General features: G+C 33.4%; 1 protein-coding gene across 2 annotated transcripts; it reads right to left on the reverse strand.

Moving 5' to 3' along the window:
• Positions 1–1,485: 1,485 nt before the first annotated feature.
• On the reverse strand, positions 1,486–3,946 carry LOC100649490. 2 transcript variants are annotated; one of them, XM_003393894.4, is made up of 3 exons: positions 3,789–3,946; positions 2,123–2,787; positions 1,486–1,881 (listed from the first exon to the last, which is right to left on the reverse strand). In XM_003393894.4, exons 1-3 carry the CDS (start codon positions 3,823–3,825, stop codon positions 1,630–1,632), a joined length of 954 nt encoding a protein of 317 aa, XP_003393942.2. In that variant the 5' UTR covers positions 3,826–3,946; the 3' UTR covers positions 1,486–1,629. The 2 variants fall into 2 exon arrangements, with proteins under 2 accessions (XP_003393942.2, XP_048267867.1); XM_048411910.1 differs by lacking the exon at positions 3,789–3,946 and adding an exon at positions 3,283–3,682.
• Positions 3,947–15,147: the final 11,201 nt, after the last annotated feature.

The raw sequence follows: 15,147 nt of genomic DNA on the forward strand, positions 1-15,147 counted from the left end.
TTTCAGTACGGGTAATACATCCATTCATAGTTACAAGGACTTTTTTTTATCTTTAAATATCTTCGGGAATCTTATAATATGCCTTACCCATTCTACAAATAATTTGCTTATAATACAGCCAGTCTCTGAGCTGAAACTAATTTTTCCTGTTTCTTCGATTCTACTTCGTCCTTGTTGGGATTGCTAGATATCATTACTGCAAGCAGAAACAGGCATTCGCGATTTTTTTTTTTAACTGGAATATTCCGAAGATATTTATTTTTTATTAATATTTTTACTTTTTTTACGCTCACAGTGTTGAGCATTGAGTTTGTGACATTTTCTGCACAAAAGTCTCTGTAGGATTCGATGTATTGTGGCATATATGCCATGTGTTATATGTGTCAGCTGTCTGGGCAACGCTTTCGTCTTCTTCTACGCTTACCGTACGATGTATCTGATTTTCTGTCGCACTTACATTGCTTACAATACGGACGTATTACTAATGCAAACAAACTCGTTATCGTTAAACGCATCTATTAGGTCATCCCATAAGTTCGTTCCGTTTTTCGAGCGATTATATATGTTAAGATTGTTTACATACCTTTCAGTTTCATGAAAAAATGTAATCCCCCTCTCGTTGTACAACTTCTTCCCATTTTTCAAGCGCATTGGTCCCTTATCGCCGTATGTTTATAAATCGACACATGGAATGTATACACAAAAGTCGGCACGAACTTATGGGATGATCTAATACATTTAACGGTCAAATTCCATTTTGCAGATTCGCTGATAGCATTTCTAATTGATGCAGCTTTGGCATATGCTGCTCCAAGTATAGTTTGCTACATTTCGAAGATCTTAGCAACGCTGTTCACGCAATGATAAAATTAAAAACACTGTATGAAGGTGCAAAAATGTGTGAGATATCCAAAATATATTAATACTCGTTACGATATTAAATAGATCTCTGTTCAAGTTTCGTTTTTTAAATTATATTTATAAAAATAGGAATTTGTAAATTTCCGCGTTCTACTTGTTGCTAATGAAACGTAGATATACGATAAAACATAGTTCTTGCTTCCTTCCAGCAAATCGAATTAGCAGTCTGCAATTAAAGCAGAACGCGCTTTTAATCTTTGCATTTTCAGTTTCTTCTTGCGTTAATTTATGTAATTACTTAGAGCAGAAATGCTTGAGCAATTTCTATTTAGGTGAATATTCAATTTCCTTTAAATTGACAGTGTTACCCTAAACATAGTGTTATTATAAACGAAGATAACAGTGTAATTTTTTATTACAAATTGTTCAAGTAACATTTAAGTGGATATGGATGAATTAACATACGTTGTGTTATTACAAGCAATACAATATTATTATGTACATTAATCTTACAATATTTACCTGCTTAAAAAAAAAAATTCATATGTTTCATTAGAAAAATTTATTAACGAAATTCTTTTAAAAAAATGTATAATCTTATAAAGCAACATAAATGACTTGAGATTTATGTATGTAAACGAAAGATTACTTTATTATTTACAGAGCCACATGACAATACAATTACACACTATTTACAACAATAGTGATAGATGAATTTTATCGTCATTAGACTACATCAATGAAAATGATCAGATATCGACGCAAATCTTAAACTTCCAATGATAAGTCATCTTCCATCGAACTTTCCATCAACCATCTTCCAATAAACATACTAGCTGTTTCAGGATCCTTTACTTTGGGTGGTTCGTTTAGCGCGGGTAGGATCGACTCTAATCTCACACTTATGTTTTCGTATAAGGTCGTTACCATTTCTTCAGACACCTTGCTAGTAGTTATCACGTTCGTCGTACCAGATATGAACTCGGTGGATGTGATTACTATGTGACTTTCTGACGAACTCTGCAATGAAAGATAGTTTTAAAAGACGTATTTCCATTAGTCGTTAGAAGATTTTAAAAAACTTCTATCAGACCAAATTCTAAATATCAAATTTGAATCACTCAGAAACCGATCGTTTTTCTAAAAATACCAATTAGCAATTCTTCCTAATTAACCTCGATGAAATTAAACAATTCGATCCCCCTCTCCCAAAAATCTCCAATCCAAATCAATATTCAACCAAATACTTCCAAATACTCACAACAGTAGACACCACGTCGCTGACTTGTCTGATGCTCTCGGCACTGCCGAAGAAATACGGCACCTTGTGCGTGCACATATGTAGATTTCTAATCTTCTTAATCTGCACCAACTGTCCATCCTTCAATCCGAATATTGTCTCCAGAACGTAGCCACGGTTCACGTGTAAAGCATGACCAACCACATTCCGTTCCACCCAGAACATCGTCACGCACTCTCCCTGCGTGAAGTTCTCCATCAGTTCGACCATTTGATCGTATTCTCCCAATACACCGATGTTCAACTGTCCCACGATCACCCTGATCATATCCAGCTCTCTTGGCTGTATATTTTCATTCACTACGAGACTATCCAGTCCGTGCTCGGTGAATCTAATCTCAAATTGATCCTGGTTGATCTCGTACGCTTCTTGTCGCGACACCTGGCTGACCGGGACCGCTGGTGCTCCTGGATCAAGGCTTTCAGTCGCGTAACTGTCCGCTTTCGAGTCTCGAAAACGACAACTGAGAATACAGAATCCTTTCGGTTGACATACCAGCTTCGAGGCGACGTTCAGCCGAATACTCATGTAGCTACCTTCCTCGGGAATCGCGGTTGAATTTACTTGAACGTGGAAAGTGTACTCTGGCCCGTACTTCCATGGAGTATCAATGGCGACACGTGCGGCTGGAAAACGTGTCAGCGCGATCAGAGTTGCGCCTAGATGACCAGCTGCTAAGTGTGTCGCGTCTCATGACAGACTCGTGTCACGCAGAGAAGCTACACACTGATCCGTTTCATCGAAGCTTATTCTTTGGTTTTTGCAGAATGAAATATTCATCGAATACCTGGTAATTCTAGTATAGTTTAAGTAAATATTCGTAAATATTCATATAACAGGACGTAGATAGAAACTTTTAGGAGTTGAGTAAGTTATATATTAAATCGGAGTAGATTTGTGTTCTAACGGATGAAGCATCACACCGAAATGCACGCATGCACTCGTGTAAAAATGAATATTCGTATTCGATCGCTCTGGCATATTTCTTAGAATTATAGTTCGTTGGAATACATACATATCCATGCCCCTTAGTGGTATAATAAAACGCCTGGCTATGCATATTTTCCAAATTACCGTAAAAATAAAAATATCTCAAAGATATCTCGTAGACTCCATCTCACCAGTTACAGACGTATAGCACGATTTTGCATGCTGGTACGAAAATTGAAGAGGTTTTAAGACACGGAAATGATTAAATTTAGTTTCTGCGTGGCACATTTCTGGGATGATCCGGCGAGAACACGATATGTCGCGGATTTCTATCTCGTGCGATCTACCCACGAGCACACGTGAACGTGAATTGAATGATTGGACCGGCTTGAATAGAACCGATTAGAGACGGTCCCGTGTTATCTTTCGTATCACGCGGCTGTACTTCATGCTCGCCGCTCTTTATACTTTTGATTTTCTGCCCGAGCCGAGTAATAGAGCCACTACTTACCGATCGATCACGATTAAACGAAATTGTAATAGATAGACGGAGAGATAATAATCGTTTCCTTTTTAACGAAGATTCGATTAAGAGACATAGATGCGCGAACGAAGAAAGATACACGAGGATGATCGATGGAAGATGATGAGAAGATACACGTGTACGAGCGCCATCGTTGTCTGTGGCATGGCTTACCTAAGAAAAATGGCACCACGTTCAGCACTACGTTCATGGTGATACCGTGCAACGTTCAACTACTTTAGTGGAGTAAAGCGATGTTGGGGCCGCTCTTATACCGTGGCTAAACTGCACTACTGACCTCTTCTTACGATTAGCAAGCTCCAATTTACCGAAGCCGGCTCTCTCTTTCCAGTTGGAAAATAAAGCGTGTAGAGGTATATGTGCACAGCCGGCGATAGAGCTTAGAGAATTGATACAGTAGTTCCAATCGGGGCCATGAAGGGACCCTCCCGCAACCTGTTAACACGCCATTTCGAAACTAGCCGAGCAATTACTTTACATGTCAACGACCGTCTACGTTCCCGTCGTTCTCGAATCGATCACTAGTACACAAATTTGCTTCGATGTTTTTCTATCTCTGATACCGATGTTCCGTGTTTCTCGATTTCTGACAGAGCTGTCCCACGCTTTCGCATTTTTAACAGCATTTACCTTTCGAATACCATTTGAAAAGGCAGGTTAAAGTATTTCTTACAACTATCTGTTCGAAGAAGTCAAGTAGCGAAGAAACGCTTCAATCTTTTATGACAAATGAACAACTGAACAAATTTCATACGAAACGGTATAAACGATTTATTTAGATGAAACATTTCTTAAAACTGAAATCATCGAGGCTTGAGATTTTGATTGAGTCAAAATTAAAAAGTCATATTGATCGATATGAAATTTGTTATCTTGTTAGCTTGAAACCTAATCCTAACCAGGGAATCATTGAAACGTACGATTTTTATTTCCTTTTCTGTTCTAAGCCACATCGAACAAAAGCGATGGTACTACTGACACTGAATTCTTGTTTTTCTAAATTGTTTAAACGCGATCTATTAGCTTATGTAAATAAGCCATTTGTTTGTCAAAAATTCAATATTAATCGTATATTTACGCAACGAAATTAGAAAATTAATAAGAAGAAGGAATTTATCAGTTTGACGTCTGAGAAGTTCATACGTAGAATTTTAAAACGTTGCAATTTAAGTGTTTTTACTCAAAATTGTGCAAAGATATGAATTATGTAGAATACGTTAGACGCATGAAAGAGCTTGTTAATTATCGGATAAACGTGTACAGGACCAAATAATTAACGAACGTATTAATTGCGTGGTTGATATTTGATGATTTTCGGGGTTTCAACAGTTCGATGGATTCATATATCGGACGACGGTTTGCGTGAGCGTTGGTTTATTTGCTGAAGAAGAAGAACGAAATAAATAAGTAGCAAAAGCAATGAGAAAAATAAATAAATAAGTTTATATGAATGTTCGCTGATAATGTATTGTTTTATTATAAATAGATCCTCGTTTATATTCACGTCCAATGTTTTTACTATTCTAAACTTTCAAAAAACCAAAATAAAACCATAAACAACGCGCAATGGCCGAATGAAATGCTCCAGTTTCTTCTTCTTCTTCTTCTTCTTCTTCAAAAAAAAAAAAAAAAAAAAAAAAAAAAAAAAAAAAAAAAAAAAAAAAAAAAAAAAAACCGCTTTAAAGAAATTTACAATTGACATTTCGCTTGGAGTATAAACATTTCTCCAGAAAAAAATGAATATTCGTTTTGAAAAACTGAACCTCTGTTGTAACATTATATGATACATCGTAGGATACATTATATTCTGTCGATACAATATGAAATCATCACGTACCAGTTCCTTTTTGGATAGTAGAAGGGCCACGCTATACATGCGTCTAATTTCAAACTTATAAATCGGACGCAGAACGCAATCGTTCAAATACACCTTTTTCGTAATGTCACGGTCCATCGTTTGATCGGCTAATCAAATAAACTGAAACTGCCCCTTGTTCGTTCGATCATCCACGTTCTTCTGTGAAAGCTCGTAACAGACGAAACACTTGCCCATGCTCGAATTCTCTAGTTTCTCCACCTTTTGCACTGATCTTATTCTCGTTATCGATCGATGTCTGTTTACATTAGATGTTTCTTCTCTTCGAATAAGTATTCTTTAATTCCCCTGTCGTAGAAATCCAACTCAAAAGTCTCGTTTCCGAAATCAAATTCTTGATAAGTTGCGTCTTTAAATGGAACGACAGCATCCACTTTGAATATGTTTAACGAGAATTTGGTAATTTTGACGTCTTCGTAGTGACATTGTAACCCATCTGGTTCCTTAGATCGGCATTTTAGCGTAATCGACATACTTAACCCCATATATTCCCCTTGGTCCGTGTATGGTGGCGTGAAATTTGCATCGAAGGTGTATTCTGATCCATTTTACCATAGCCTCTCGTCGCTTGGTACGCGAACACCTGCAAAACAGATATAGTAAAACAGATCAAAAATTGAACTATTACGTTAAACGATGGAATACGGAGATTAGCAAATAAAATACAGGAAATGTACGAATCCAAAGGAAATATTAGAGTAGAATTAGAGGCGTTAGGTTGCAATTACAAAGATTGGTTAATAATAACGATAGAATTATTTACGAATAAAAATCGAATCATTGGCATTGAAATATAAAGATTGGCATATGAAATGTAGAGGTAAGAGTTATTAAATTAGAATTAAAATCGTTAGATCGTAATTATGAGAATCGGTTATGAATAATGAATTTATCTCGAGGAATATAGAATCGAATCGTTAGCATAGGAATATAGAAATTAGAATACGGGATAAATGATGGAATACAAAGGTTACAGGATACGATACTAGACTATATCGGGTCATTGGATTATGAGAATCGATTACAAACGATAAATTTTTACACGAATATAAAATCGAATCGTTAGAATTCGAACGTTAAGATCAGAAAATGGAAATACAATTAACGACGGTAGAAGATCAGAGGATGAGATATCGCGAGCGATGGAACAAAGATCGAAGGTACTAGGTTAAAAATTAGGTCGCACGGTCCTCGAGGGGCGCGAAGAAATTTGACATAATCGACGAATCGAACGGGGAGAGTTTCGGTGTCAACGGTGTTAACGTATCGTTGCAACTGGCTTGACCCGTCCTTCGTGAACCATTGACGATACCAACGATAACCGGTCACGAGTATAATAACAACATGCAGTCGAGGGACCTAACTGACCTAGGAGAAGCGGCACTAGAATAAAGTTCATGCCGTGTGGTCGGTGTCGTTGTTCGGTTTCAAACGAAGTTCTCCTCCCTTGGTAGAGAGACCAGGATTTTATATGCTTTGACGCGAAATAGACGCTGTGCGATTTAATACGCTTCCATAGACAGAACAATAAATTTGTTCGAACGAATTACCATTTTATCACAGATCTCTTCAAATTCCGAAGTCTTCCAAATCAAGACTTGTACTTACAGAAAGAACGTGATATAATACATCCATTTTATCAATTTCTTATAATTCGTGTCGTTTTTAACTCTTTAAAGACTAACGTTACGTTAACGCGATTTTATTTGCAATACAGATATCATTTGTAATATTTTTCAGTAAATTAAATTCTATCGAAACCGCATTCTGACGATGAAATGGAATGTCACGAATTTACTCGATGATTTTTTATTATTATTTCTTATTTCATCTAGATGCTACAATCTTATGAAACTTGGAGAAAGACGATATAGAATTGATCGACACCGTGGTGAATTTAGAAATTGATCTTCTATTAAAACGTGATCATAGTCTCATCGTATTTTTCTCGTATGGTCTTGAAATATATTTGATTTGTCCGCGAATAAAAATATACAAACTTGTTGGTTTAACAATTTGATATACGTAGAATCAATAGAGAAAGATATAATTAAACAGAATTAGACTAATATTTAGTGAAGCATGTTAATTGATGGACAAACGTATACAGGGACAAATATTTAACGAGCGTATTAACTGCGTGATTGAAGTTTGATAGTCCCTAGGGTTTCAACAGTTTGTCAAAGTTCCATGATTTATACATCGGATGACGATTTGTATGATTTCACAATACGTGGTAGGAAGACGGGAGAAATTCACGCGTAGGGAATTCTTGAAATAACGAATTTAATAAAAATGAAATTAATATAATAATACATAGTAATTAATCGTTAGATATTCTAATATTAAATAACAAATAATATTGTAATAATTAAATACATTTTCTTAATTTAAATGCATTGAACAAGTTTGTTATTTGAATTTTGAATTACACATCATTATATAATCTTTTTAAGTAATCAGGAAGAAGAGCGTGTAGAAAGGAAAAGTTATAGGGTAGTAAGAAAAATGAGAAAAAAGGTGAGTTGAGAAAAATTGTGGGATACCGTTGGCAAAGACCTTGAAAGTGACATTTATCTTGTAGAACAAAGAGAGTAATTTTGTCATTAGCGCGTTGATCAGCAGCAATGATCTCGTTTGCAACACTAAATTAGATGACGTCGACAACTAGCCCAATAATAGACGAAACAATGATGGCTTTCTGTAAATATCAAGAAAACTGGCCCATGCTTAAATGGCTCAATTTTCTAAGCTCGTTTAAGTCATTGCAGCATATTTCAAGTTAATTTGCTTATTAAACAGTTTGAATCGAACGTTTTAAATTCTTTTTATTAAAAATAAAATGCGCCATTGATTTTACTCCTGATGTTACTTGAAGATTATTTTGTCTTAAAATACATATAAAATAAAAAATACAAGAGTGAGTGGAAAAATAAATAAAAAGAAATAGGACTAACTTTTTTTTGTAAGACTTGTGAAATGTTACATAAAATATAATAAAACTTCCGTTTCTCTCCATTTTCTATTTGGAAGAATAGAATTTTTTAATATAGTTTTTCTATCAGCAAGATCTTTCGAGCAATTATGGAAAATTCTGTAATACTTTATAGAAAGTACTACGAGCTGCGAGAGATAGCGACACTATGCAACGAACAGAATTGCAATATGCAAGGCAAAAATTAAAAAGATAATGAACATTTTAAATTTACACTTTTCTACTATTCAATTTAGAAGAAATATTATAATATACAGAAAAGTTGTATATATTCTTTACTTTAATAAATTATTATAGCTTCCAATAGTAAATACAGAAATTATAAATTACAAATGGAAATTATTTTGAGGACTACAATCATTTAGACAAAATATAGTATTTAGTTTTTATCAGCAAAAAGTCTCAAACATTTTCCCTTGAATTTGATATTCTACAATTTTGAAAATCAATAAGTTCCCTAATTATGTATATAAAAATATAATCGCGATTGCAGGCAATTAACTCTCATTATTTGCTATATAATTCATAACTGTGTCATGAGTATTTACTATAATCAAAAATGATATAATATGTCATAAAATGATATATTAGTAATAAGCCCGTATTTTGTGATATGAACGTGACGGTTTGAATCGCGAAGCTGAGAGTTTAAAATGTTCACGATTTTAATTTTATGTGAATCCTTCTCCTCTTGACTGCCGGGGTTTATTCATTTTTTCAAATTCATATATACATTTTCCCATCCAGAAACGGAACGGTGCATGCGCATTGTCCGAAGGCGGTCGATCAGCAGAGTCGAATAAAAATTTTTCAGGCCTGGGGCTATTGATTCAGTGATGACTCTTTTCATAGATAAATGGAGGAGCGAGTTAAGATGAAATAAATTTATCTAAATATGGAATAAAATATATTTTGTAATAAATTATATTTAAAATTTCGTAGTATGCATTTTTAAAATACAATTGTTTTCTTTTTTATTTTCCTTAAAATAATTTACCCGTTATACTCGTAAAATAAAACGTACTTTTCTCGAATAGCAAGGCCTAGAATATAAATCTTATACATTTACTGATGTCTGCTTTAGTTTGTAATAATATAGGATTATATTAAATATTACTTTGATTAATTTATTATTTTAATTACTTATATTATTTCATTTAATAAAAGAGTAATGTTATATCCACCGTAATAAATTAATTATAACAATAATGATAAAGAAAGATTAGCGATAAATTAAATTCGATTAATATTATCGGTGTAAATATGAAGGAGATAGCAAATTTTGGAAACTTCTTCTAAGCATCTACGCTGTAACTGCTATACATCGTTCGTCGACTAAATCAAATTTCGCGGTATACGATATTTCAATTTTGTGCGCGGCTTTAAACCAATGAGAAGTCGTTCCGCACTAGCCAATCAGAAGTCAGTTAGGCGATGTTTTGGCGCGAAATGTCATTGTACTATGGAAAAGCGTGATGTTAAGATATATCGTCTTTGCGTGACTTTAACTTCAACGACGTAGTAGTATTTATCTATTGTCTTCTATCGACTATAATCAGGTTTGTTTAACTAATACGTTCTTATTTAGTACTTTATTATAGGGTATATTTATTCAAGAGTTTCAAGAGTTTCACGAGATTCAATAGTTCTGCGTACTTTCTCTATTCGTTTGTCGTCGATCGCCTATTTCAATGTTAGTATCATTTATAGTTTGTATTATAAGCTTTTAATTAAATTTGAGTTTGATTATTTATTCGTTTTAACACAATTGCTTCAGCTTTATACATTAATCCTAAATTTTTGGTTACATTCTGTGCAGATCATTGGTTAAGTACGAAGATAACTTCGAAAGAATAGACGCGAGAGTGTAACGAATGTGACAATTAACGGTGACAATGCAGAACGTTTGGTAATATCTAACTTTTTTTAACGGAGATGGAGGTACGTATACACTTATATTGTCTTTTGATCGATTCACGTGTAACAGGTATCCAATTAGTATGTAACATGATTAAGTTATAGACAATTATGTTTGGAATTATTGGTATTCCATTGTATTTCAGTAGATAAAGTAAGGTAAAGTAGATAAATATTTAGTTTTTATCATAGTGAATGTATATTATTGGCTGTATGTTGTACATAGTTGAGTAATAAAATTTAATTTTAATTCCTATTTCCGCCGTAGCAAATCATAGAGGGCGTAAGAAATATGATTTCTTCCAGGTCGGTATTTCAGAACGTGAAAGATAAAGATCCATATAATAATATCATGTCTATACTTTAGTCAATGATGATGTAGTTAATGATGTTGCATCATTAACATTGACTAAAAACAGAATAAAAATGATCCACGTCAAAATATTGCAATATAATGAATTTCCTTTTCTTTACTAATCGTATTTTCTTTAATTCTCTTTCCTTTTACTAATCATATTTCAAATTAATACTGGTATAGATATTAATTCATAAATAAGTTTATAAAGAATAGAATAGAAAAGTCAAGAATTATTCTTCTATGAAGGAATCATCCTGAACAGTAGTTACTATAGCCATCTCGTGATTCAAAAATAAAATTGAAAAGTGTCGGTCAAGATACTCATCGGTCGATGAACAAACAGCTGCAGGAAGTTGAGGCTAGTTTATATAACAAATTGCAGTTGTGAATTTTAAATTATACTCTGTTTATGACGTAGACATGATAAAATACGTGGTTCAAAAGCTATTACGCGTATGTTACAAAACAATTTATTGTAACCTATATCAAAATGTGGGAATATATTACGTCATGATGATGCTAATTAGAATTGGATAGCAATAATATTATCCTAATGAATTATTAATCTTGAATTATAAAATATTATCTTGGAAATTATATATAAAACATTTTTGCAAAAACTTTAAATCACACGACACTTTTTCCATCGACATATATTGTATATCTATATATGTATATTTTTAAATGTATTACAATTTCGATAAACCCAAGAGATTTTGCGAATTAATTAAATCGCGTATATTTTCACGAACACGTACTATTTGCTCATTGCAACAAATGTGTGAAAATTCAAACGTTTTTAGAATAAAGCATTATATTATTCCATTTATCGTTGGAGGAAAATTTGTCGTCCTCTAAGACTTCTTTGAAACGTCAAACTGGTATTGATGAATAATAGAATTTTATCATTCTTACATTTCGGTGGTCGTACAAATGATCGATATAAGAACACGTACTCTCCTTATAAATGAAACAAACACTATTTTTCTGAGCAGATTTTCAACGACACATACAAAACAGAGAGAGAGCAGAGAGCAGATTTTCAACGACACATACAAAACACCAGTCTAATTATAAGATTGCGAATTTTTATGCATTTATGAAAATTTCTAAAGTACATAAATGTACACGGAACGCGTATAATACGCAAAAACATATAAAATACCGAAGAATCAGTACTTATTCTAATGCATATTTAGTAGATGAAACACATTTGTTTTAGTCGTTTTATAAAAATATAAGTTTGCGTAAATATCCGCAATCTACCAATTATCAATAGATAAAAGCAGCATTTTATTTTGGCTAGTAACAACTCATATTTCTTAACGAATGCAATGCATATAATATCGGACGATTATTCGTAATGCATGCTGTAAATTAGATAGTAATCTGTTTATACACTCAATAACATTGCTCACTCTTTGCCTTATTTATGGATTGTCGATTGGAATCGGCTTTATTGCAAGCGTAATTGTAAATGTCAAAGTTCATAGGAAAACACATTTACACCAATAGAACGTGTAATACCCATGATGTGAGTTTTGCATCAAATTAAGAGAAAATTCTTAATTATTGCGTAGTCCAGCCATTTCGCATGAAATTTGTAACCTTTGTTGTAATTTTATTATCGTTAATTATAGTATCAATCGAAGAAATCTTATTACGTGTACATGTGAATCAGAAACATTGTGCTTCGTCATCTTAAGAAACAAACGATCGAAGCGAATTATAGATACATTCTGTAATCAGTGAAGAACCAATTCTCTTAAGCTTTGTTATTCAAGGCTGATGAGTAAACTGCGAGTGATTATTTATGGGGAATTTAAATGTGTGCAAAAATGCAGAGTACAGTAGAACGCCTTATATGAACCTGTTAGGGGACAAGTTGGTTCGTATAATCAGGTCGCTCATATAACAGAAACCCGTCTACTTTTACCCGATCGTGACTTTTTCGTTCAGTTAATAGCAATTTATATTTATACAAGATTCCACGAAATATTTACGCTTAAATATATAATAATGCTGCAAACTTGTATCGATTGCGAGGCAAGAGATTGTGTCAAATAACACGTGTCTCTACTGTTTATTGCTTACATCTTACAGTAAGACATTCAGATAAGTGGATTGTGCTCGGCAGTAGTTCAGATGAATAGGAGCTCAGCTGAAGTTCAGACGACCAGACACTACTAAAATTTCCTTCGTATATGTAAGTGGAGTTCATATAAACGAAGTTCCACTGTATGCATATAACGCGTACAAATATAAAAAATATGCAAAATATTCTTCTTCCCTTCCGAGTCAAAATATCTTATGTAACGTTTCCTTTTCTTTTTTCATTTTTCCAGATACAGGATGTACCAAGAATTATGCTAAAAATCGAAAGGGAATGATTGCGCATGCGAAAGTAAGTGGAAAATGTAGAATGAAAATTTTTAATATAAGCCTTCGTATTAAAGAAAATCGACTGTGAATTTCCATCAAGTATGTATTCTGTACCCAACTGATTGGCAGAAGAAATTCGTTCAACCGACTCTCGTTATCTCGTTACGCATACTTGACGAAACCACATAGTTGATTTCTTCGAAAAAACCAAGTCTTATATAAAAATTCGTCACTCCACACTGTCGATTTCCTTTACATGGGGAATCACCCCCTTTCTGCGTATACTATCGAACAGTACATAAATGCAAAGAAAACCAGTCCAACCGACTCTCGTTATCTCTCAAACACATACATACTTGACGAAACATCATAGTTAATTTTGTCGAAGACGGAGTCTTATATCAAAGATTATCACGCTATATATCTCTTGTGAATCCCCACAGTGAATCCCCATTCTTCCATCACGATTTTTGACACACATTTTTATATATTGTACTATTTGAAATTCTCTTGAAATTCTTTTAAATAGAGTTATATTATACAAGCTGCTATATATTTTTATAAAGGCTAAATATTTTTTAAATTATATGTTTCCGTAGATCCCATCTTTCACAGACATGCATGAACGTCTTTGGTATAATGATGGGGAAAATCCAAAGCACCTTTACCGTTACAAGATCTTAGTGATCCTTGTTCGTTCCTTTTCCACAAGATGAGTAAGAGGTAGATGTTGACTTTGTAGCCATTCTAGACCTTGACAATAAAGATCATTACCCCTTCCATACGTTTTCACTACACGCGCTAGCAATGTACCATCACAGAAACAAAAAAACAAGAGAAGAAATTCAACGAAATATGTACAGATACATTGTTTTTATAATTCAATGGAAACTTATTGATAGTTTATTTATAGTAGTCATAAATGATTGCTGTAATTAAAAAATTCAATCTTCATTAACTGTATATAATATAAGTAGATTACGGATTTTTGGATATTATAAATTTTTATCATAAATTCAAAATGCTTAGAATGCGCATAATATGCAAAACTATAACAAGATATTCGAAGTAGAATATTTGCTAAATGAAATGATCTAAATTATTTCTTATTTATCCTCAGAGACAAAACAAATTGCATAAAAATATGTAGCCTGATTATAAGGAAAACTAAATTATACTATATTTTGGAAATTTTGTCAAAGATTTTATCGTATTTGATTGAAACCTGTGTTTACATTTACGCAACGGTCCATCGCTATGGATAGCGTGGAATAACTGAATTAAGTATTATAATATTTTGCGTTTTTGGTATTCCCATGGCTATCGTGGACATTTTATTATACCCGGACGATAACTCTGACTTTATTGATTGGAGGAGTTTATACACACGCAAACAAAAATCTTCGGTCCAATGCACTAGGAGATTTATATCATAGATTCTTTTTAACCTCTGACGTATTCATGCGCAATTCCATCTTTTCGGATTATCGTCGAACGGAGAACTATTTCTTTCGAGATAATTTCTTTATCAAGGCAGACATTACAAATTAATACAATTTTATCGGCGCACGCTGTATGGTGGGAATCACTGAAAATATTGTTCGCTTTTACAGAGATATGAATAAAATATGAGTACAAAAATAGAAATATCGTTTTGCACTTAATTTAACGTATTAATCTCTTCATACTTATTATGAACGTTTAAATCTCAGATTTTTTCTGTAGTTTTACTTTTTTCCGTATCAAATATTGAAAGGCGAAAAATTGTGTATATAATTGTGTATGATGTCACCACGAAACCGCAACATTACCACGTTTCATACAGACAAATATTAACATTCCGTCATATATACACATATATATAGATGGATGTGTAGATGAAAGATGGCAATTGTTCGGATACAACAAAAGCCTTGTAATTTTAAGTGTCGTGTGAATCAGAAGTCGAATGTGTTACCGATCCTGTAACATTCCGCAGTTTTAA

This window comes from Bombus terrestris, chromosome 2 (genome assembly GCF_910591885.1).
Source record: "Bombus terrestris chromosome 2, iyBomTerr1.2, whole genome shotgun sequence".
Taxonomy (NCBI): domain Eukaryota; kingdom Metazoa; phylum Arthropoda; class Insecta; order Hymenoptera; family Apidae; genus Bombus; species Bombus terrestris.

Bases quoted from the DNA above. Each gene is read 5' to 3' on its own strand.
- LOC100649490 (XM_048411910.1), bottom strand. From the start codon at position 3,379: ATGTGCCACGCAGAAACTAAATTTAATCATTTCCGTGTCTTAAAACCT. The intron at 2,788-3,282 runs GTGAGATGGAGT...CACGTTTTCCAG, and splicing joins GTGCTATACGTCTGTAACTG to CCGCACGTGTCGCCATTGAT. The intron at 1,882-2,122 runs GTGAGTATTTGG...CTTTCATTGCAG, and splicing joins GCGACGTGGTGTCTACTGTT to AGTTCGTCAGAAAGTCACAT.